Below are 23,586 nucleotides of genomic sequence, written 5' to 3'. Positions count from 1 at the left end.
GCATGAGAACATATCCAAGCGAGATACCAAGTAGGCCACGGTATAGATGTTCTGGGCAGAGTCCAGGATGCGAGATGTTGATTTGACAGTCGAGGGTATATGAATGGAATTTAAAGCCATAAAACTAGGTGAGATCATCATGGAAGAGTGGATGGTGAGAAATACAAGGGGCACTAAGACAGAGCGACTTCTAGAGACCAGGAGAAGAGTTCAGGGAGGCAAAGGAGATTGAGAAGAACCAGTGAGGAGCGGCCAGTGAAGAGAACCAACAGAGTGTGACATCCCAAACTCTCTCAAGACTTTTTGCCGCAAAGGGGAGGACAGAAATAGTGTGGCAGCTAAAAGGGAATGTGGTGGTCAGTGAAGAGCAGCTTTCCTGGGACAGGAGGTTCCAGAGCATGTTTAGATACTGTTGGGAAAGATTCAGTAGAAGGCAGAAATGGATGATACAGAAGGGTGATGCAGAGGCCTCAAAAAGGAAGAAAAGATTAAGATCCTAAGCACAAATGGTGGGGCAGGCCTTAACAGGCCATAGCATCTGGTCTACAGGAACAGCAAGAAGGCCAAGAGTGATTTGGTGATCATTGTTGCTTTCTCAGTAAGGGGCATGGCTGATATAAGGACAGATTGGAAGGAATAAAATTAAGCATTACATCTTGAGCAGGCAAAATGCTTATTAGTATTTTTTTTAATGCAACAAGTGCAGAGGGATTCAAGCAATGAAATGAAGTAGGGTAGGAGGAGAACTTGATGAATTTTTAATTTAAGAAATATCTGTCTTCTAAGGTAACTGAGAATATGCAGTTAAGCACTGATTCATCACAAGAGGAATTAGTCAAAGTTGGTAATATAGAAGAAATTCCATGGATACAACAGAAAAGCCAAGAGGTATTCGTAAAACATAAAACAGGTTTGAAATAATGCTTTGTAGGTGTGTCAAGTAGATTCATTTCCTATGAAAACCCATTGGAAAATTAGAAAGTGGAGATACTGGTTGGCAGAGCATTACATTGTATAAGTGTAACTTTCCTGAAAGTAAGCAAGCACACCAAACACAGCTCAGTCTTTCTAGATTAAGTTATATGAGCTTTAAGCACCTTACCTAGGCTAATGTGAAACCAAAGAAAAGTGTCCAGGTGTGCCAAAGCAAAGAATGAACTGTGACACCTCATGTTGCAGTACATTTGAGAGGATGCTGCAAGGTTGGCTTACATGGAAGGGGTGGATAAGGAACAGAGGAAGAGACACTGTGGCTTCAGATGTGCAGAAGGGTGACAGGTGGCGGCTGTGTCCGGATTTAGTCTGCTCTCGCTCGATACCCAAGGAAATAGCAGACTCGTTTTCCTTTATCAACTGTTCTGTTTAATTTTTCACTGTTTTCTTACTGTTGGCCTTATCATTGACCTCAGTTCCAAGTTGCTTCAGTGGTCACTTACATAGCAACAGTTTAGACTTAAGCAGAGTATTGCAGTGGTATCATTACTCCTTCATGTACACTTCATATTATTAGTCTTTAACTTTTTTCCTCATTTTTCTAGAGAAGTGCTATCTGTGTATCTATATACATACATGTGTATCTCTGATCTCTTACTTATCTAAATGATGTACTTGTTCCATTCCAGGCCATCAAAAATGAGGTTAAATTGTTTTCCAACAAAAGGAAAGAGATAAAAAGAGGAATCAAAGCACTCGCTAAAACTGTAAGTGTTGTTGATATCACAGCTAAGCTGTGACGACAGACTCCAAAAACATAATGGCATAGGGATGTGAAGCTTCTTTCTTTCCCTGTATCATGGTTCTGGGTGTTCAGGCCAGTGGCTACTCTGTTCCATGCAGTCATTCAGAGACTCTGCTATTTCTAGCACATGGCTTCTAAGGTTGCCTTGCTTGATTTCATCCCACTCAACTGGAAGAGGGAAAGAGCATGGAGGCATGCACTGGGCAAATCTAGAGGTGGCCCTTATTGTTAGATTGAACCACAGAGATTGCTATTTTATGTGGTTCAGCCAAATATACTCCAAATAATTTTCTGTTTTGTCTAAGGCATAGATCTAACTTTTTTTAAAAATAAACATTGCCTTTTACCAATTCATTTTATTGAATGTGGCCTTCCTTTTCCTGCTGATTTGCAGTGCCTCCCTGGATTCCCATGAATATGGAATTGTTTCTAGATACTCTGTATTCTGAAATTGAGCACTCATCTTTTCCTTAGCCAATTCCAAACTATTTTGATTGCTATAGATTTATAAAATGTGGTTATATCTTGAAAGTAATTCTCCCTTTGCTCTTCATTTTCAGAAAATGTTGGCCTCTTTATGCACAATTTTTTATTTGAATTTTTAAATCACTTTGGCAAGCTCTGTAAAAATCTCTGATTTATTTTATTTTATTTTTAATATAAATTTATTTATTTTAATTGGAGGCTAATTACAATATTGTAGTGGTTTTGCCATACATTGACATGAATCCGCCACGGGTGTACATGTGTTCCCCATCTTAATTGAGAATAACTGCTTACAGATTTGGAGAATTTCTTTGCCATCTCTGAAATTTTATACATATGTTTATCTATATTATTTAACATTTATGTTATAAATGTTATAAATCTTTTATATAATATATAACATATCAATAAGTATATATATATTTTTTCAAATTTTTAACAAGTTATTTAGTGAAGTTTCATAGTCTAAAAGTGACTTTGTGTACGTTTCTTATTAGATCCTTTGTGGGTGGAATATTTTCTATTACATTTTCTAACTGGATACTACTGGATATGAATGTTACTAATTTTGCATATGACCACCTTTCTGAATTCTCTTTTTAGTTGTGTTGCTTTTTCAGTTGAATCTCTTGCATTGTGTAAGTGGACTATCAATATCTTCTGAAAGTCATGTGTCTCTTATCAATCTTTATATTTATTTCTTTTTCTTATCTTATGGTAAGGGCTTCTAATGTAATAGTGGTCAGAACGTGCTTGTCTACTAACCTTAATGGGAACATTTCTAACTTTTAAGTGCAATGCCTACTATTTTTCTTAGATATCCTTGTTGTATAGGAGGCTTTATTGTTAATTTTATTGTGAAATTTATCAGATGTTTTGTATTCTTTGTATTCCTCAGATAGACTTTGGTCATTTTAAGTAGTACTCCAGATTCAACTTGCTAATGTTTTATTAGTATTTTTGTATTTCTAGTCATAAATAATATTGGTCTATTTTTCATATACTTTCTTGGTCTAATTATCATATTGGAGTTAGAACAGCATTATCAAGTGATTTGAGTAGCTTTCTACTTTTTTTCCCATTCTCTGGAATAGTTTGTATAAAATGGAAATTCTCCATTTCTTTAAAAAGGATTTGATAAACAACCCCCTTCTCCCCTCCCCCACATACATATAAAACTATCTGGCTCTGATGTCTGTAGCAGAGTTGATTCTTTCCTATTGTTTCAAGTTCTTCTATGGTTATCAGTCTTACCAGGTTTTATATTTCTTTTCAGGTATAGATTTAGTAAATTATATTTTCTTAGAAAACTGTTTGTCTAAATGTATAATATAAAATTATGTAATATTCAACTTTTTAAGTCTCTTCTGATTTTTGCATTATAGTTCTATTTTATTCCTAATGCTGTATGTTTGTGACTTTTATCTTTTTTCTTGATCACCCTATCCAACAGAATTTCTATTTTATTAACATTTCCAAAGAATCAGGTATGGTTTTATTGATTTGACTCTGTTATTTTGAGAGAACGTTATACTTAATTTTATACCTATACATTTTGTAAATTTAGGATTTGATCAATTTAGAATTTTATTCATTCTTCCTTCATTCAGTTTTATTTTTCCTCTCTTTTTTTAGTTGGAAGTGTGGTTTATTTCCTAGTTTTTTCCATTATACTGTGCATGTGACCATAAGTATTCCACTGTGTACCACTTGACTACATTGCATTGATTTTGATATGCAACTTTCTCATCATTGCTTAGTTGTAAATATTTCTAATTCCATTTTGAACATATCAACCAAAGGTTTTCTACAAGCATGTATGTATTTTTCTGTTTTTTATTTCCAGGTTGTTTTGTCTTTTATTTACTTACAGATTGTTTTGCATATCTTTCTGTTGCTAACTTTGGACTTTATTTCACTATGCTCAGTAAATAAAGCTTGTTGAGATTATCTCTGTGACCTTGTACCTGGTCATTTTTTGTGCGTGTTTCATGTGTTAGGAAAGAATATTTTGTTTTCTGGGTTTTGGGGGCAAGGTGGGTAAAGTGTTCTTTAAATTCCTATTAGATCAATCTCATGGTGTTAGTGAAGTTTATGTTTTTGCTGTTTAAACTTATTTCTAGGATGTGATAAGCAGTTTGTCAATTTATCCCTGTATTTCTATCATATTTATGTTAGATGAAAAAACGTGCATGACAGATTGCCTTGATAGATTGCTCCTTTTATCCTTGTGAAATATTTATCTTTGCTTCTTTGGCTGTTTTTAACTGTACACTTTAATTTTTATATTAATATTGTTGCTCTATTTCCTTTTGTTAGCTCTTATTTATATATCTTTTTCAACTGCTTTATTTACAACTTTATTATGTCCCCTAATTAGTATAGAGCTGGACTACTTTCTTTAAATCCTATCTAAGAGTTTTAATGGATGAATTTAGCCACATTGGAGAAGGCAATGGCACCCCATTCCAGTACTCTTGCCTGGAAAATCCAATGGGCGGAGGAGCCTGGTGGGCTGCAGTCCATGGGGTTGCTAAGAGTCGGACACGACTGAGCGACTTCACTTTCACTTTTCACTTTCCTGCATTGGAGAAGGAAATGGCAACCCACTCTAGTGTTCTTGACCGGAGAATCCCAGGGACGGGGGAGCGCAGAGTCAGACACGACTGAGCGACTTAACAGTTAGCCACATTAACTATAATTATTGATATGTTTAAACTTAATCCCTGCCATTTTACTTTGGGTTTTCTGTTAATTTCCAAGTTTTTTCTTTCTCCTTCTTCCCTATCTGTTTGGATTGCTTGTGCATTTTTTGTTATTATTGTTCTTTTCTTTCTTTCTTCTTCTTCTTCTTCTTCTTTTTTTTTTTTTTTTTACCATTTTGGGACTTTTTTTTTTTCATAATTCTATTTTTTTTTCATTTCTATGGGACTTCCCTGGTGGTCTAGTTGTTAAAGACTCCTTGCTTCCAATGCAGAGGACAAGGGTTCAATCCCTGGCTGGGGACTAAGATTCCACATGCTGCATTGTGTGGCCAAAAAAAAAATCAAATTCTAGCCCACGTGCTTGACTTACTATTTTTTTTTTTTAACATTACCTGGTGCCTTCCTGCTTAATGGTATAGAGCACAGAGGCATTGACATTGCCTAGAATCTCAACCCCATCCCAGATATCCTGAATAAGAATCTATTTTGACACGATCCCCAGGTGATTCACAAGCACATAAGTTGGAGAAACTCTGGTTTAGTGTGTGTCATACTATATGCATGCTCAGTCATTGCAGTCGTGTCCAACTCTGTGACCCTGTGAACTGTAGCCCGCCAGGCTCCACTGACCATGGGATTCTGCATGAAAGAATACTGGAGTGGGTTGCCGTGCCACCCTCCAGTCAAATCCATGTCTCTTACATCCCGGGCATTGGCAGGCGGGTCCTTTACCACTAGCACCACCCAGGAAGCCCGTGTCATATCATATCTACCCTCCAGATTACAGTCCAGTGTGCTTACTTTGTTCTTACTTTTTACTTTCTCATCTCCTTCTGCTTCTCCCACTTTGTCTCACTGGTATCAGTTAGAATTATAGCTTAAATTGGTATTTTTTTAACTCTTAAAAATGTGTAAATCTTGTTTAGACTTAGTAAGAATTTCCTCTGACTTCAGTATATCCTTAATAATCCTTTCAGAGGGGTAGGTATTAGTGAACTTTCTGGGTCCCTGAATTTTTACAAATTACTCTATTTTGACTTCACACTTGAATGATGGTTTGTTGACTATAGAATTAGAGATTCAAAGTTTTTCTTCCACTTAAAACTTTGATCCAAAGCTATTGATCCGTTGTATTCTTGAATTCAGTGTCACTGATATGGGTTCTTCTCTTGGTCTTATTCTTCTATTTTTGTGATACTCTTTTCCTCTTTGGAAATGTTTAGGATTTGTTTCTTGTTCAACACAGTCTGTTTCTAGTCCTGGGTTATTCATTAAATCTTGACTTTTCATGCTTTATTGTGTCTTTAAAAAATTCTCCCTATTGTTTCTTTAAACATTGTGGCCCCAGTTCTCTTATTCTCTTCTTCTTAAAGTCATATTAGTAACAGGTTCTTCTAGATATATCACACACATTTATTGATTTTCCTTTTACACTTTCATCTTTTTATCCTTTGTTATACACAGGGAGGATTCTTAACTGATTTTTACCAATCAGTATCTTCAACTGTGTCCATTTCACTATTCAGCCCATCTATTGAATTTTCTGTTTGTTTTGAAGATTAAACTTTTCGGTTCCATGATCTCTTAATTATTTTGATGATACAATATTTTGCATCCCTAGTTACTGTGAAATTCTACTCTTCTTGCTTGATTAACTGTTTTTCTCTGCATAACAAGTTTTCTGCTTATTAAATTTATTGTCTCTCTTCAGTGGTTTTGTTATACCCCAAATATTTGGAGATCTATTTTTTTGATTATTGCATGCTCATCTTTATAATTGAAATTCCCTGTTGTAATTTCACCACAACAGTGCAGCAAGCTTCGGAAGAAGATGTGTAGGAGATCTAACTTTAGCCGATAATCCCAGTCTACCTTTTGCCGGAATACTGTCCCATGGACCCTTGGGCTATGCTGCATCATTCAGATCCAACTGATTTTCATATTTCAGAACCAATTTCCATGCTCTGAAGCATTCTTTCTTCCTCTTTTGATTGCAGTATTGGATTTATTGATTTATTATACACTTCTTTCTCTTGATTTTATGGATTGGGGCAAGAAAGGAAGATTGCAAAGCCCATTCTCAGTCCATTTTGAAACTGAAGTCATTTTTTCCATTATATTGTCTTTGTTGTTTTGGTTGATTTGTAAGGGCTCTTTATATCTTGAAGATATTAATACTTTGTCATATATGTTGTAATATGTGTCCCCAAGAAAAAGAAATGCAAAAAAGCAAAATGGCTGTCTGAGGAAGCCTTACAAATAGCTGTGAAAAGAGGGGAGGAGAAAAGCAAAGGAGAAAAGGAAAGATATACCCATTTGAATGCAGAGTTCCAAAGAATAGCAAGGAGAGATAAGAAAGCCTTCCTCAGCGATCAATGCAAAGAAATAGAGGAAAACAACAGAATGGGAAAGACTAGAGATCTCTTCAAGAAAATTAGAGATACCAAGGGAACATTTCATGCAAAGATGGGCTCAATAAAGGACAGAAATGGTATGGACATAACAGAAGCAGAAGATATTAAGAAGAGGTGGCAAGAATACACAGAAGAACTGTACAAAAAAAGATCTTCATGATCCAGATAATCACAATGATGTGATCACTCACCTAGAGCCAGACATCCTGGAATGTGAAGTCAAGTGGGCCTTAGGAAGCATCACTACAAACAAAGCTAGTGGAGGTGATGGAATTCCAATTGAGCTATTCCAAATCCTGAAAGATGATGATATGAAAGTGCTGCATCCAACATGCCAGCAAATTTGGAAAACTCAGCAGTGGCCACAGGACTGGAAAAGGTCAGTTTTCATTCCAGTCCCAAAGAAAGGCAATGCCAAAGAATGCTCAAACTACTGCACAATTGCACTCATCTCACATGCTAGTAAAGTAATGCTCAAAATTCTCCAAGCCAGGCTTTAGCAATACGTGAACTGTGAACTTCCAGATGTTCAAGCTGGTTTTTAAAAAGGCAGAGGAACGAGAGATCAAATTGCCAACATCCACTGGATCATTGAAAAAGCAAGAGAGTTCCAGGAAAATCATCTATTTCTGCTTTATTGACTATGCCAAAGCCTTTGACTGTGTGGATCACAATAAACTGTGGAAAATTTGAAAGAGATGGGCAACCAGACCACCTGACCTGCCTCTTGAGATATCTGTATGCAGGTCAAGAAGCAACAGTTATAACTGGGCATGGAACAACAGACTGGTTCCAAATAGGAAAAGGAGTACGTCAAGGCTGTATATTGTCACCCTGCTTATTGAACTTATATGCAGCGTACATCATGAGAAATGCTGGGCTGGAAGAAGCACAAGCTGGAATCAAGATTGCCAGGAGAAATATCAATAACCTCAGATATGCAGATGACACCACCCTTATGGCAGAAAGTGAAGAGGAACTAAAAAGCCTCTTGATGAAAGTGAAAGAGGAGAGTGAAAAAGTTGGCTTAAAGTTCAACATCCAGAAAACTATGATCATGGCATCTGGTCCCATTCAGATCAGATCAGATCAGTCGCTCAGTCGTGTCTGACTGTTTGTGACCCCATGAATCGCAGCACGCCAGGCCTCCCTGTCCATAACCAACTCCTGGAGTTCACTCAGACTCACATCCATCGAGTCACTGATGCCATCCAGCCATCTCATCCTCTGTCATCCCCTTCTCCTTTTGCCCCCAATCCCTCCCAGCATCAGAGCCTCTTCCAATGAGTCAACTCTTCGCATGAGGTGGCCAAAGGACTGGAGTTTCAGCTTTAGCATCATTCCTTCCAAAGAAATCCCAGGGCTGATCTCCTTCAGAATGGACTGGTTGGGTCTCCTTGCAGTCCAAGGGACTCCCAAGAGTCTTCTCCAACACCACAGTTCAAAAGCATCAATTCTTCGGCGCTCAGCCTTCTTCACAGTCCAACTCTCACATCCATACATGACCACAGGAAAAACCATAGCCTTGACTAGACGAACCTTTGTTGGCAAAGTAATGCCTCTGCTTTTGAATATGCTATCTAGGTTGGTCATAACTTTGCTTCCAAGAAGTAAGTGTCTTTTAATTTCATGGCTGCAGTGATTTTGGAGCCCAGAAAAATAAAGTCTGACACTGTTTCCACTGTTTCCCCATCTATTTCCCATGAAGTGATGGGACCGGATGCCATGATCTTCGTTTTCTGAATGTTGAGCTTTAAGCCAACTTTTTCACTCTCCTCTGTTTCTCATGATGTACTCTGCATAGAAGTTAAATAAACAGGGTGACAATATACAGCCTTGACGTACTCCTTTTCCTATTTGGAACCAGTCTGTTGTTCCATGTCCAGTTCTAACTGTTGCTTCCTGACCTGCATACAAATTTCTCAAGAGGCAGATCAGGTGGTCTGGTATTCCCATCTCTTTCAGAATTTTCCACAGTTTATTGTGATCCACACAGTCCTATTACTTTATGGCAAATAGATGGGGAAACAGTGGCTGACTTTATTTTTCTGGGCTCCAAAATCACTGCAGATGATGATTGTAGCCATGAAATTAAAAGACGCTTACTCCTTGGAATGTTATAATCAACCTAGACAGCATATTAAAAAGCAGAGACATTACTTTGCCAACAAAGGTCCATCTAGTCAAGGCTATGGTCTTTCCAGTGGTCATGTATGGATGTGAGAGTTGGACTATAAAGAAAGCTGAGCGCCAAAGAATCAATTATTTTGAACTATGGTGTTGGAGAAGACTCTTGAGAGTCCCCTGGACTGCAAGGAAATCCAACCAGTCCATCCTAAAGGAGATCAGTCCTGGGTGTTCATTGGAAGGACTGATGTTGAAGCTGAAACTCCAATACTTTGGCCACCTGATGTGAAGAGCTGACTCATTTGAAAAGACCCTGATGCTGGGAAAGATTGAGGGCAGGAGGAGAAGGGGATGACAGAGGATGAGATGGTTGGATGACATCACCGACTCAATGGACATGGGTTTGGGTGGACTCCAGGAGTTGGTGATGGACAGGGAGGCCTGGCATGCTGTGGTTCATGGGGTCACAAAGAGTTGGACATGACTGAGCGACTGAACTGAACTGAATTGATGTGTCGTTTGTCTCTGAATCTTTTGAAGCTATAAACTTTTAAAGATATTTTTATTATAGAAATATTCAAATATACATATAAATAGAAGGAATAATAATCTAATAAATCTAATCACTAATAATGTTTCCTATACACCATCCACTAGGGCTTCCCAAGTGGCTCAGTGGTAAAGAATTCACCTGCTAATGCTGGAGATCAAACCCAAGGAAACTTGGGAAGATCCTCTGGAGAAGAGAATGGCAACCCACTCCAGTATTCTTCCCTGGAGAATCCCATGGACAGAGGAGTCATGGGGTTGCACAGAGTTAGACATGACTAAGTGACTGAGCATGCACGTATACCCATCCTCTCCCATGCACCTCTCACCATGCACATATACAATATCCTCCAGGATATTTTTTTGAAAACTATCCTGGATTTCATATCATTTCACCTTTAATTATTTAAGTATATGTATCTAAAAGATAAGAACTCTGAAAATACTTAAGAAGAATACCATTAGCATACCTAAATATCTAATTTCTTAATATCATTACATATTTTTGTTGTTTTTAGATAAGTAAGCTTTTATGAATTAACCCTCTAACCTAATTCTTTGCTTGACAGTTACGTTTAGATAAACAGAAAATCTATTTTTTATTGGTTGCTGTCTGAAGAGACTCAAGGAAGCATCTCTTTAAAGTTTAACTGTTTACTCATCTCCAACCTTTCCTACTTGAAAATTCAGGTTCTTGACATGATGGAAGAAAATGAAGCAGTAGATGATATTGCAAAATTAGAGCAACAAGAATTTGGCCTGGATCTTGAAGAACTGGAAAGGCTGCGTAATGAAAATGAGCAAGAAGTGGAAAAGGTAGGGAAAAACTTTATTTAAGCACCATAAAGATTTAATAAAGAAAGTAAAAAGAAAATGGGAAGGAGAACTTTACCAGAATAATGCAAATAAAATAAAACTTTTCTACCATAATGTGAATAAAGCAAACTTAGTGTATATAATGGAATGAGTCAGAGAAGTTATGGGGAAGAAGAGCATCTAGACCAGCCAGACAACTGTTGTCTCTTCACCATGACTTTATGACAACCATCTTCTGCCATATATTTGAACATTTTTGAAAGTCTCCTCAGCCACCTGAAACCAACTTCAAACATTTTTTGTTTAGTAAGCCCTTTCTTAATTAGAGTTGAAATCATTCTTCCTGTACTCACTGATTCTTCTAATCTTTGAGCACCATCTACACTATAGCCATTGTGAAAGTGGTTGGAGAAGACTAGCAATGTATCCCCTTTTCTTATTATAACAGATAGGAACCAAGCTAGCGCCTTTTTGAATGTTATTTGATTGTTGTAACAACCCAAAAAGGTAGGTTATTGTTTTCCTCACTTAAGGGAACCAAGTCATAGACACTCAGTCACTTGGTTAAGAGAATACAACTTGAGTCAGAGTCAGGAAGCAGTCCTGGTCTTGCCCACCATGCGTCTGGCTCATCCTCATTGGCCCTGGCCTCACTCGGGCCTGGGATACCACCAGCTTCTCCCAGCCCATTCATCTTGACCACCCTAAAATGAGTTGGCTTAGATGCCTGCTCCCATCCTCATCCTCTCATTGCTTCTTTCTTTAAGCTCATGTCTGACCACTTGACCCCGTGAACCCGCCCCTCTGGACGCCTGACCACTGATGCAGCCACTGTGCTCACTCGACTCCAACCCATGCTTCTGCCCCAGAGGCCCCACTCCTTGTTTCTTATCAAATTCCTGTGCATCCCTGGAGGAGCTTCCTTGATCCTCTGACTCAGACTTTGGTACAGAGATAGGCTCTTCACATGCTCATTTCCCTCATGTTGTTTATTTTTCCTGGACTCTGGGCTTTTGAGGAGATATCAGCCCTACACTGGATGTGATAGTAGAACCCAACAGTCCAGGACAGAACGCTGTTAGCAGATGGCACCATAAATCCACCTGGGAGCAGAATATTTGTCCCTGGGAAGAGCAAGGGATCCCTGTCCTAAAGAGACCAGGCTACTAGCCAGCTCTGGCCAGGATCCCACCAATAAGGAAAAGACCAAAGCCCAATAATGACCACGTGGACATTAATTAATATTAATTAATGCATAATAGTAATACTGTCCAACAGTATTAATATTTTTCTGAAAGGGTTGATCAAGTAGCCTCAGAAGTAGTAAAGGGAAGGCCTGAAAGGGCCCTGGAAATCAGTCAGATTCTGACAACTGATATGCCAAAAGAGCTGTTTATTTAAGAAAAAGTAATTTTAAACTGTTTTAGCCATTAACTCAATGGACAAAATCAAAAACAAAATGCAAATTAAACATGGTATTTGTTCAGACAATGAATAAAATAAAAATAAATGAGTGAATGAATGAATCTGGGAGACACTATTCTCAGCTAGTTTTCTAATAATTCTTCCAACAAAGTGAAATTTAAAAAAAAAGGTCTGCACAACATTGTAAATCAACTACATTTCAGTAAAAAAAATTTTTTGAAAAAATATTCTGAAGAGGACCCTAACAACTAAAGATTGTTGGGTGTCAGTTTCAGGCTAGCTCTTTTGGTAAATTCTATTAAAATAAGAATACTTCATCACTTAAATATTAGGTAGTAGAATCAATTAAGGAGATAAAAGCTAATTAAGGTAACATATGTTTCTAAATGGGAAAAAGTACATCATACGATCCCCAGGAGTAGTAGAACGTTCATTTCAAGGTGGATGTAAATAAAAGAATTTAGTACAGTAAAGACCCCAAGACAGAGGTCACAAACTGGCCCTTCAGATATGTGTTGACAAGAATTAAGCCAACATTTTTAGCTATTTCAAACTTTCTAATAAAACAAGAATACTTGGCACAGTGGGTTTGCTTCACCGCCTTGCACCAGCCAGCCAGCTCTGTGAAGTGTGTATGGCTATCTAGCTAACACAGCTGTGCAACGGCCCGTACACCTGCCTTGGCTCCTGTGTAGGATCTGCCTGCCCTTAGTGGTGTTCATGTTGACACCCTGGTCCTCAAGGAAGGGAATCCTGAGCCTCCAGACTAAACCTTAGGTTCTCAAAGATAGGGAATACCCCCTCCAGGTACATCTGGTTAAGGAATTTACAGTCAAGCTATTTTCTTTGAGGTCACATTTTCAACATTGTTTTTCCCTTCTGTGTTCTTTAAGATAAGGAAGGATGTTGAGATGCAAAACCTAGCCAAGAGATATTTGGCTGAAATCATCAAAGAAGAATGCTGGAATTCAATGGCTGTGAAAGGCCGAGCTCTTAAGGTAACAGATGTAACTTCAAGTACATCTTAGCCAATGAAAATTTTCATTGAAAGTCTCATGGCAGAAAATTTTAAAAAGAAAAAGTGCAGGAAAGTCCATACATAGGAAAGCACACCATGCCTTGCCCCTTCCTGTGCTGAATCCGCCTCCGTGTGTCACTTTCTCTGGGTCTTAATTCTTCCCTCTCTGCTCGGTCCCCATGTGCTTCTAAACCAGCATCTCTTAAGATTTGTCTTACACCTCTTTCTGTCTTTCCTCTATGACACCACCTGCATCCAAGTCTCAATATGTCTATTCCGAAGAAGCCACCTCACTCACATTCCACACAGATTGAAAACTAGATCTAGTAATGTTCACATTTCTACCTGTGTCTAGCTTCACATTTTCTGAAGGGCTGTTTTTGTGCCTTTTTATTAAGATTCCTCCCAACGCAGTTTCCCTCTTTGTCTAGGTAACCTAAAGTCCCAGTTTACGCCTGTGATCCTGGAGTAGCTATTAACAGCACCTTTTTCACTTTTAAATATGCCATCTGTTTAGATCATGAAGTATTGGTCACCCTACATTTATGAGCTCGAGTATTGCTCTAAAACAGGGTTTCTTGAGAACGGCACATTTGGGGCCAGATAATTCTTTGTTATGGGTGCTGTCCTGTGAATTGGAGGATTTTTGCAACCTTCCTAGCCTCTGTCCACTAGGCCCCAGTAGAGTCCACCACGCCCATCAGTGACAGTCAAAACTGTCTCCAGACTTTGCCAAACGTCCCTGGGGGCCTGAAGAGGAGGGGACAGGGGCAGGCAAAATCACTTCTAGTTGAGAAGCACTGCTCTAGAAATAGATCTTTCACAAAAGTACAGTATTTTCTTACAAAGGTTACACCAATACTGATGGCATGCATTGTTCTTTTTTAAAAACTTCCATCAGCCATTTTGCTTATGCAGGATGGTAACCTATGAATTAGTTTTAATCAGAGAAAACATCTCCCACAGTGCCCCAGATACACATAATTGTACTGAAAATGTATTTTTTTTTCATTTTGCTTTTTTCACCCCCAAGTGCTTTCACATCCCCTATGTGGTTGAGAACTTCCCAATGAAAGAACGCACAGATGAGGAGTTGAAAGAATTGAAGAGAGTTTTGCAGCAAAAGAAGATTGAAACAGAGTGTCTTAAAGTACAATTTTAAATATATATATGTGTGTTTATATACGATGTTTTCTATTTCAGTATTTCCTTCATACAGACTTGAGTTGGAATACTACTTAAGATAAGGCTAGATATTGTTTATGTTTGTGTTTGTGGTCCTTGTTCACATGTACAGCATATTCTAATGAATACAGGAGCCTATATCTCAATAGTAAGTCTAGAACCTATATCCTAACAACTTTGACCATCCCTCAAATATGATGATGTACTTGTAAAAATTATATCTGGGAGTTTGTTCTTGTTCTGGTCATGAATTCTTCATCCACTCATAACTCATTTTTATCATCTCTTATCACTGGGGATTATATTTTAAGATAGTTGGCCAGGGATGAAGTAGAATCTGTTTTGCTGGGATATATGGTTTTCCTAAAGTAGTCCTAGCATTTCCCTCCCAACAATCTCTGTCAAACCACTTAAAAATACTGTCCAATTGGTATAGTTTCATTTCAGCCAGAACTTTGCATTCATTCTTTTTCTGAAACATAAATTGAAGGCATGCTTAATTCTTCTTGCCTACATATAACAGTCCTATGGGAATAAGTTCCTATAAAACATGAAGAGAAGGTATATTTTTTAATGCTTAAGTACCAAGAAAGACTCAAAATATTTACAAGCAGCTGTCATCCTGACAGAAGAATATGAATATTACACACTATGAAGAACATTTTTTAGTTTCATGATTTATCCACAGTTTATCAGTTTCTGAAGCTTTCTCTTCAGCAGGTTCAAGAACTATCCATCACTTTAAATTCAGTTGCTGGCAAGACAATTAACATTTTAAAATACTTGTTGAAATAATTAAGTTGTCTCAAACTTGCTCTTTAGAGAATTCTTCTTATTGCATGACTGTCATTTCATCTTTTTCTATATTTAGCTACGGAAAGAAATTGTAGAGGTTCAGTCTGCAATTACATTGGTTAAAAAGCATCATGAAGAGGAGGATGAAGAAGAGGAAGAAGATGGGACAGTAAAAGATACCAGCTTGCCAAATTACATGCTTGGCAGTCTGAGTACTGATTTTAGGGTACATGCCTCTTTATTGTCAAGCCAACTGGAACTTCATTCCAGAGAGGAGAAAATCAACCAAATTATATTGCTGAAAGTGGGTGAATTTTTTCTTTATCTTTGAAAACCTCAAACTTTCCATGAAGTGTCCTGCAAAGGCTCAAACTGAAATCTAATGCCAATCAAATGATGTCCTTAAAGTACACAGAGAAACATGCAGATGGCTAGCTCCATTTTCTTTAAACAGGGCTTATGGACAAGAGTTGTTTTCATCAATGTGGAGTGGGTTCTGTGATACCAGGTTTTGTAAAGAGAACCCTCCACTGGCTAACATCACAAAGCATCTTTCTACAAAGATCTTTGGGAAGCTCAAAGATAAAAGAAATCCTTGAATGCCACCTTCTAGGTAACCCAGATGTCAGTTAGGAACTCCTTGTAAGATCAAGATGTGATTGCTTATCTATCTCCTTAACCTGGGGAAATACCATTTCCTTTCTAAGGGCTCAGGGATTTCTGGGGCTCAGGGATAAGGTATGGTGTCCTTCAGGCTCTAAGCTCCTCCTCGCTTTCAACCCAACAAGTCAGCTTCAGAACACACCACCTGTACATGCCAACTGAAGGCTTTTGAAAACCCAGTAACTTGAGATTGCACCAATGCAGATGGTTTGATATTTAATGTTTGGTCCTCCCTATTCCTGAAAATCTTTCAGCCCTGTCTGCAATTTGAGTTCTAACTTCCTACTATGTTATTCTGCTGTCTCTTCCTATTTTTTCTCTTCTTCATCTCCTCCAATACCTGAAATTCCTATGTATTTATTCTGAGAACTGTTTAGTTATCTCTTTGGTTGCTTAGCTTCTGCTGACTTATGCCCTCAGTGTCCCACCTTCCTGCCACTTTATTAAAACCTCTTCTCTACAGAAAGTATTTTCAGGCTAGGAGAAATTCTGGTGCCAGCTGTTAAGACCATTTTCCACCCTGCTTTAATGGTTTCATCTTCAGTAGAATAGATATGTAGACTGAACTCTGATGATAAAATAAAGTCTACTTTTAGTTTGACCCATAATTCTACTCATCAGTAGAGCTAGGGGCAAAGCAGTTGCCAAACCAGAGATACCCTAGTAATTGGCTGATCCAACTAGCTAGCTTGGGCTCCCTTTCTAGTTAAAAATGACCTGTCCATACAGAGGAAGAATATTGTACATGGTTGTGCTTCTTTGGGAGCTTCTCCAAACAACCTCTACAACCCATCTTCTCTTCACCTCGTCTACCCAAACACGATTCCAAAAAAAAAAAGACTTTTCCCAACTTAAATACTGAATGAGAGTGTTAGTAGCTCAATCGTGTCTGGCTCTTTGCAACCCCACGGACTGTAGCCCACCAGGCTCCTCTGTCCATGGAATTCTCCAGGCAAGAATACTGAAGTGGGTAGCTATTCCCATCTCCAGCTGATCTTCCTGACCCAGAGATCAAACCCCGGTTTCCTGCATTGAAGGCAGATTCTTTACCATCTGAGCCACCAGGGAAGCCCAAATACTGAATGTTGCTTTTCAAATGTTCTTATGATGGATTAAAAAAAAAAAAAAAAAGCGTACACAAAAGTAGAGAAAATAGTCCAAAGAGCCTCCACATATCCATTATCCACTTGAGCATTTGTTAATATAGCTGCACACTGAATTACAATGTACATTTCTGGTATACATTGTGGTCTAACAGTTATGCTGTTGCCTTAATCCTGCTCATGGTCAGATGCCACTATAGATTACTGAACCAAAAAATGACTTAATGCAAACAGTATTTTAGATTAACTTGTGTATAATTTGTAAAATGATTTTGGAGAAAAAGTAAAAATGTGGGCCCATGTTGCCAGTAAGGGTATAATACATGATGTGTTTATAATAACATTGATATTCCAGGATATTATTTACAAGGTAAAAACAGCTTTCAATAGTGAGTTTGATGCCGCATATAAACAAAAAGAGATTGAAATTGCGCGTGTGAAGGAAAAAAATGTAAGGATTAAAGAAATTATTTTAGATCTGCAGTTGGAAGAATCAGTCTGGCAACCAGAATTCGAGGACTGTGAAAAGCCAGAGAGAACACTTGTTGTGGAAAGTAGTGAGGTATGATTATCTGTGTATCATCTCTCGCCTTCTTTCTCACGACATTTTCCAGGCTCTTATTTATTCTTCTTGTTTTTGCTGCTAGAAGCAACTGTATAAGGTAGAAATCTTGGTTATAAGTAACAAAATCAGCTAACATAGCCCCAGAAATAATGAGGATTTCTTTTATGAATCCCATGGAGTCCAGACAAGATTTGGACACCAAGCCTAGAAAGAAGCAGGAACCACATACCAGAGCCTTGTGAGGAGACCAGAGGTGCTCTTTCTTCATCTTTTGATTGACTTCTGTCTGCATTTCAGCGGCCTCTAGTAGTTTCTGTGTTACATCTCCTATATTCTAGAGAGCATCTGGTCCAAATGATAATCTCTTAGTCATAGGTCCAGATTTGCCTGGAAAGAGGCTCCTTGGGCCAACTTGGGTCCAGCACCTATAGCCATAGAGGTTGGGTCACATCATGGGAATGAGACTGATGGAGCTCCAGTAATTATGTAGCCATTACAACAGTGTGGGTTCCAGAGGAAGGGGCTCACTGGACAGCCTTCTTAAAACCTGTGTGGTACTGAGACAGTTACAATTAAATACCTAAAGAGAACATTTCAAATATGACCATATTTCATTTATAAGAAGTGATTCAAAGAGAATACCTTTGCTCACATGAAACAATCTTGATTATTTCAGGGCAAAAGATAAAAGTGTTGCTTAGAGGTAATAGTAGCACTAACAGTCCCTGTTGAAAGTAATCATCTATTTTTCTAACCCTCTCATTTTGGATCTCATCTTCATTCCAAAATAGGAAATGGGTATTCCCTCTATCCCCCTAATTCCGTCTAACCTCCTCCCAGTGTGTAGAAGGTAACTTTGGTTTGAGTTTTGTAAGAATAACAGCAGGAAACTACATTTTCTCTTTCAGATTTCAGCTCAAAGACATATTAAACCATGGCAAAAAGCCAAAACAGACTTGCTTGTGACCCGTGAAATGGAGCGATTGCTTCTGACACGGGTATGCAGTTTTTCTCTGGTTGTACCTAAGACCCTTTTTCCTTTCAGGGATACTTGTTCCTCACTTGGTTGAATAGTCTTGTACTTTACTCCACCAGAGAGACACATTAGGGCATTCGTCGTGGTCAGAGGTCACTGGAATTTCAGTGGCTTCTTCTCCGCTCCACGCATGCCACTGCCCACCCTCCCCAGTCCTAAATACAATCAATCTAACATTGGGGTGGGGCTGTCCCTAGTGCCACTGGAGTGCTCTCTGTCTCAGTGACCCTCTCTGACCCTGGCTCTTTCCCAAGGGCCCTGACTCCAGACGCCGAGCCCTCATGGACATGATGGGAGGAGTTCTGGAAGTCAAGAAGGAAGACATTTTGAGAATGGTGAGATTCCTGGCCATCCTTATGGAAGGTGGAATGGGATGGAGCGAGCTACTTAAACATGACCATTTTTTCCTATGTGAACCTAAATTTTAGAAATTCTACAGCAATAAATACACCACCCCCAGTGCCTCATAAGGGCTTCCCTGGTGGCTCAGACAGTAAAGAATCTGCCTGCAATGCAGGATACCCAGGTTCGATTCCTAAGTCAGGAAGATCCCCTGGAGAAGGGAATGGCAACCCACTCCAGTATTCTTGCCTGGAGAATTCTTTGGACAGAGGAGTCTGGCGGGCTATAGTCCATGGGGCAGCATAGAGTTGGACATGACGGAGTGACTAACATTTTCACTTCACTCAGTACCTTATAAACATGTACCAGGCAAATAAGAAGTTTGAAACCACAGGCTTGTCCTCCAATCTGAAAAAAAGCCAACAAATGAACAACTGAAAAAGCAACTACAGTGGTTTTGGTCTCAAAGAAAGCAGGGATTAAAAAAAAAAAAAAAGAAAGCAGGGATAAAATTTCACCTGTAATTCTCCAGATACACCAAGGAACATGCCCTTTGATACCTGATATAGGTATCCCTGGAGCTCTGACATAGCTCTAGCTATGAGGATATCAACTTGCAAGTCTGAACTTGTCAGCTCAGAGTCAGGGTTCATCCCAAACTATTCACCCTGGCTTAAGTCACAGAAAAACAGTTGTAACATTTTTTCATATCCTTTGGTCAAAGCATTAGGTCATTGTCTCACCAATGTAAAGAACTATACCCTTTTAAAGGGCTCTTTTTTAAAACTGTAACAGTAACTGTGAGTTTTACTGTATTGCTACATTTATATTTAACCTAGATGCTTTCCTTTATTTCTTCAGGTGATTCCTCAGCCTCCGTTCATGGTAAAACCTGATGCTTTGTGGTCTGAAGAGGAAAGGAAGCTCTTCAAAGAGTATGAGAAAAAAGTCAAGGAGTTAAATGAAGAAAGAGATAAGTATAGAAAGGTCAGAAGAGCAGAGAATATGGCCTACGTTACCAAGGGTTTTGTTTCAGTATCTTTTCAAATGACATTTCAAAAGGCATTTTCTCAGTGCCTTTAGTAACCTCAGGATGTTGTTTCAGCTTAAACTCTCAAGAGAATTTGAGGAAGTGAATGCAGATAAATTTAAAGACTTAGAACAATTTTAAACAATAAGAACACACAGCAAAATTGAAGGTTCTTATTGATTTCCCATTTTACATCATTTCAATTCATTAGATCCTCCAGTCATTCTTCAGATGTTTAATGAACTCCTATGACAGTATGTTCAAGGCACCGTAAGGTACTTCTGTCTCTTGCCTGCATCAATTTAAGCTGTAGGCTCTTGCTGTATTTGCTCTCAATTTCCAGGAAAAGACTTGAAAGAAGAATGACGCAATCAATAGAATTCTAATTTGAGATTTTTGAAATGCAGGTCTCCTACTTTTCTCTTTCCATCATAAACATTCCAACACTGAAATTGCTTACAATTCTAATAGAGATGTAAAAGGTGATGGTATACAACCAAGTTAATATTTATCCTTCTGTGAAGAAAGTAAAATCATACCGTCATTCAAGGCAAGACAGTTTGTCAGCTTTATAGAGGCCATATTTTATGAACATCTCCTTTGAACCTATTGTTAACTGGTCCCTGTTTTTATTCACTGCAGTCCTCTAACAGTGCCCTTGCGTTTTATCCAAAATAAGTAGTTCTGAGTGCAGTAAAGATGTCAAGAAGTTAACGGAATTCAGATGCCTAAAGTGGTGGCATTTGCTCCATGGTCTTGCACTGTAAAATGGTCTCTAGCCTACAGCTTCACCCCCTGCCCCTTGACCATGCTCACCTGGTAAAAAGTCAGCCTTGATTAAACCAGCACTCAACTTTTTCTGCATTCACACCATACAGTGGGTGAAGAAATATAACAAAGTGACTATAAGTTTTGCTTTTGGAGTTGGACAGTTTGCATCCAGTGTGGCTCGTGGAAATGTTATTATCTCTCAAAACCTGTCTCCTCATCTGTAAAATGGCCATTCTGAAACCTTCCTTCTGTACTGTTGTGGGAATGCAAGAAGGCAATACCTGTAGTTTTCTTAGCATTGCCCCAAAACTCAGGAAATGACCCCATGTTAGCTATTTTAAAGAATAAAAATAATAGTTCACACTCACAGTATTAAGAAAAATTTAAAAATTAAATCACTGTGAGATCATTAAAAAAAAGAAAAGAAAAAATGCTCCATGGTTTCACTCTGATGACCTTAGTCTTTATTGGGTTCTTAAAGCTGCTCAACGATGCTATCCCCACCAGCTTTCAGTTTCCCCCTGGTTTAACCTGGTGGATCTTTTTTAAAATACAGATTCAGATTTTTTCATTCTGAGGACAGAGAAGCCCCCTGAGATTCTCCATTTCTATTGAGCAACCACACGGTTCAGCTGCTGCTGCTGGTCGGTAGTCTACACTTTAAGTGGCAAGATCCTAGAGGACCATGCCGTGTGCTCTCCTCTGTCCTCGGACTTCCGACACCTGACCCTCAACTCTCCCCTTGGTTTCGCTCAGAGAAGAGGAGCAACTAGAAGAGATTTTCCTTACCCTTCTCCCACCACATCTACCACCCACCCGCCTTGAATCCATATATCCTTCCTCCCTTTCTGTTCCTTGTGGGTAAAATGGCCTTGTAGCCACCCACGCCTCATGTTCCACTCCATGCGCTGGGTCCCGTCCCATCCATCTGCTTAATGCTGTCACTCCAGCCATCTCCCCCATTTCCCTGCAGCACCAGTTTGCCACTCTCTACTGGATTTTCCTGTAGATGCATGCTGTAGTCTTACGTGTTGTATACATCTCATATTTACAAAAGAAAAAAGACTCCTTTGTAGGTTTATTTAAAAAAAAAAAAAAAAAAAACCTTTGTATTATGGAAAATGTCAAAGATATGTAAAAGTAGAGAGACAATATAACAGACCCAGGAGTAACATCTGTGGCTGAAGGGGAAGCCCAGAACACCTCACAAGGCCTGCCCTCCACCTGCCCCTTCCTTTTGGCAAAATGTAAACAATCACTCCCTAGGAACATCTGATGTTCCAACATGTTAACTTTGCTGCTGATTCCTTTTAGTCTTTAGAAACAGAAATGAAGAAACTTCAAAATTCTATTCAAGAAGGCACACAGAATTTTGATGAACATTTGAAAAGACTCTTTGAAAGGAGAGTGAAGGCAGAGATGGTTGTCAACCAGGTAAATAAAAGCCTCACTTATATGACATTCTTTTAAGGAGCCTCCAAGGCCTTTCACTCTTCTTAGGATAAAGACCAGCACCCTGTCTGGCAGGAAGGCCCTGACCTGCTGGCCCTGCATCCTGTTCCAGCCTCATCTGTACCACCCGCCCCCTCACTTGCCATGTTCCACTCTCTGCCACCTGGTTCACACCACCTCCTTGCTCCCAACTCTGCCAATAATACTGTCTTCCAACCTCTTTGCTTCCTGCACTATATTTACGCATCTGTCAGGTCCCAACTAGGTTAGATCTTCCTGTTATATATTCTGTTCTTTTACTTTCTATCACTTAGTACAACTGAATTTTAATTTATTGAGTTACTTTTTAATGCTCCCAAGACTAAGCTCCATGAGGGTAGGGACTGAGTCTCTCTTGTTCATCCTTATATTTCCAGCAACTGGCAAAGGGTTGGGCTCATCCTATATGTGGAATGACCAAATAGTCTACATGCCCCAAAAAATCAGATGAAAAATCTGACTTACTTTGATTCAGCAGTAAGAATGTAAATGAAGTATACAATAACTTAAAAACAAGAAGACGAAGAATGAAGCCTTTAAATTCTGAGGGAAAATTATTCCTAACAGATTCTATGTCAGACCAAACTATTAATTGAATGTAAAAAGAGAGTAATGATATTTTGAGAAATGCAAGGTCTCAAAAATTTTTGAGCACCCATTCTCTGCAAGTTAATGGAAGATGAATCTCACCAAAGCAAAGGGGATCAACCAAGAAAGATGAGAGGAGTTAAGGAAGCTCCTGGACAGTATCTGTATTGTCAGGGTCCCAACAGGAAAAATACCCTGAAAGGGTTACATTTAAGAGAGGGAATGCAGGGACTCCTAACTGAGGTATGGGCAGGATTAAGGGAAACAGCAAAGAGTGGTGAAACTCCCAGAGACTAGAGGTAATGGGAAGCCAGTATCATGATTAGAGCTAAAGAGGCAAGGGAAGGGCACTATTCCCAGGACCCAGTAAGACCTGTAGCCATGGGAGATGGGCTGTTCCTCAGGAGTTGTGGCCACAGAGAGAAGAACATGGTCACAGGCCCAGGAGGGAGGGAATGTGTGCATATAGTAGTTGGTGGGGGAGATTGAGAATGAGTGCTCCAGCATTAGTCATAGGAGTGCATTAATCATAATGGCCCCAAAGTGGAAATAACCCAAATGTCCAGCTGTGAAATGAATAAATAAAATGTTGTTTATTCATGTAATGGCATATTATTCAACAATAAAAAGTACTAATACATTCTACCACATGAATGAACCTGGAAAGCATGCTGAGTGAATGAAGCCAGACACTCTGGGCCACATGTTGAGTGATTCTATTTATATGAAATGTCCAGAA

At 38.9% G+C, this 23,586-nt stretch overlaps 1 protein-coding gene across 7 annotated transcripts in view; it reads left to right on the top strand.

Annotated features, from left to right (window-relative positions):
* The window catches only part of CFAP43 (cilia and flagella associated protein 43), a 100,102-nt gene that overhangs the window by 59,488 nt on the left and 17,028 nt on the right, over positions 1-23,586 (top strand). For 5 of the 7 annotated variants that reach the window (XM_061403366.1, XM_061403364.1, XM_061403368.1 and 2 more), the window contains 11 exons: positions 787-888; positions 1,623-1,700; positions 10,710-10,835; positions 13,154-13,258; positions 14,312-14,428; positions 15,335-15,562; positions 17,380-17,586; positions 18,498-18,587; positions 18,880-18,960; positions 19,829-19,954; positions 22,083-22,202. In XM_061403366.1, the coding sequence (XP_061259350.1) occupies positions 787-888; positions 1,623-1,700; positions 10,710-10,835; positions 13,154-13,258; positions 14,312-14,428; positions 15,335-15,562; positions 17,380-17,586; positions 18,498-18,587; positions 18,880-18,960; positions 19,829-19,954; positions 22,083-22,202 (1,380 nt within the window). The remainder of the gene's footprint in view (positions 1-786; positions 889-1,622; positions 1,701-10,709; positions 10,836-13,153; positions 13,259-14,311; positions 14,429-15,334; positions 15,563-17,379; positions 17,587-18,497; positions 18,588-18,879; positions 18,961-19,828; positions 19,955-22,082; positions 22,203-23,586) is intronic. The other 2 variants (XM_061403367.1, XM_061403365.1) reach the window with 2 other exon arrangements.

Source organism: Bos javanicus, chromosome 26 (genome assembly GCF_032452875.1).
Source record: "Bos javanicus breed banteng chromosome 26, ARS-OSU_banteng_1.0, whole genome shotgun sequence".
NCBI classification, from domain to species: domain Eukaryota; kingdom Metazoa; phylum Chordata; class Mammalia; order Artiodactyla; family Bovidae; genus Bos; species Bos javanicus.
The sequence above is the reverse complement of the archived record's forward strand: the minus strand, read 5'-3'. Positions and strand labels throughout refer to the sequence as shown.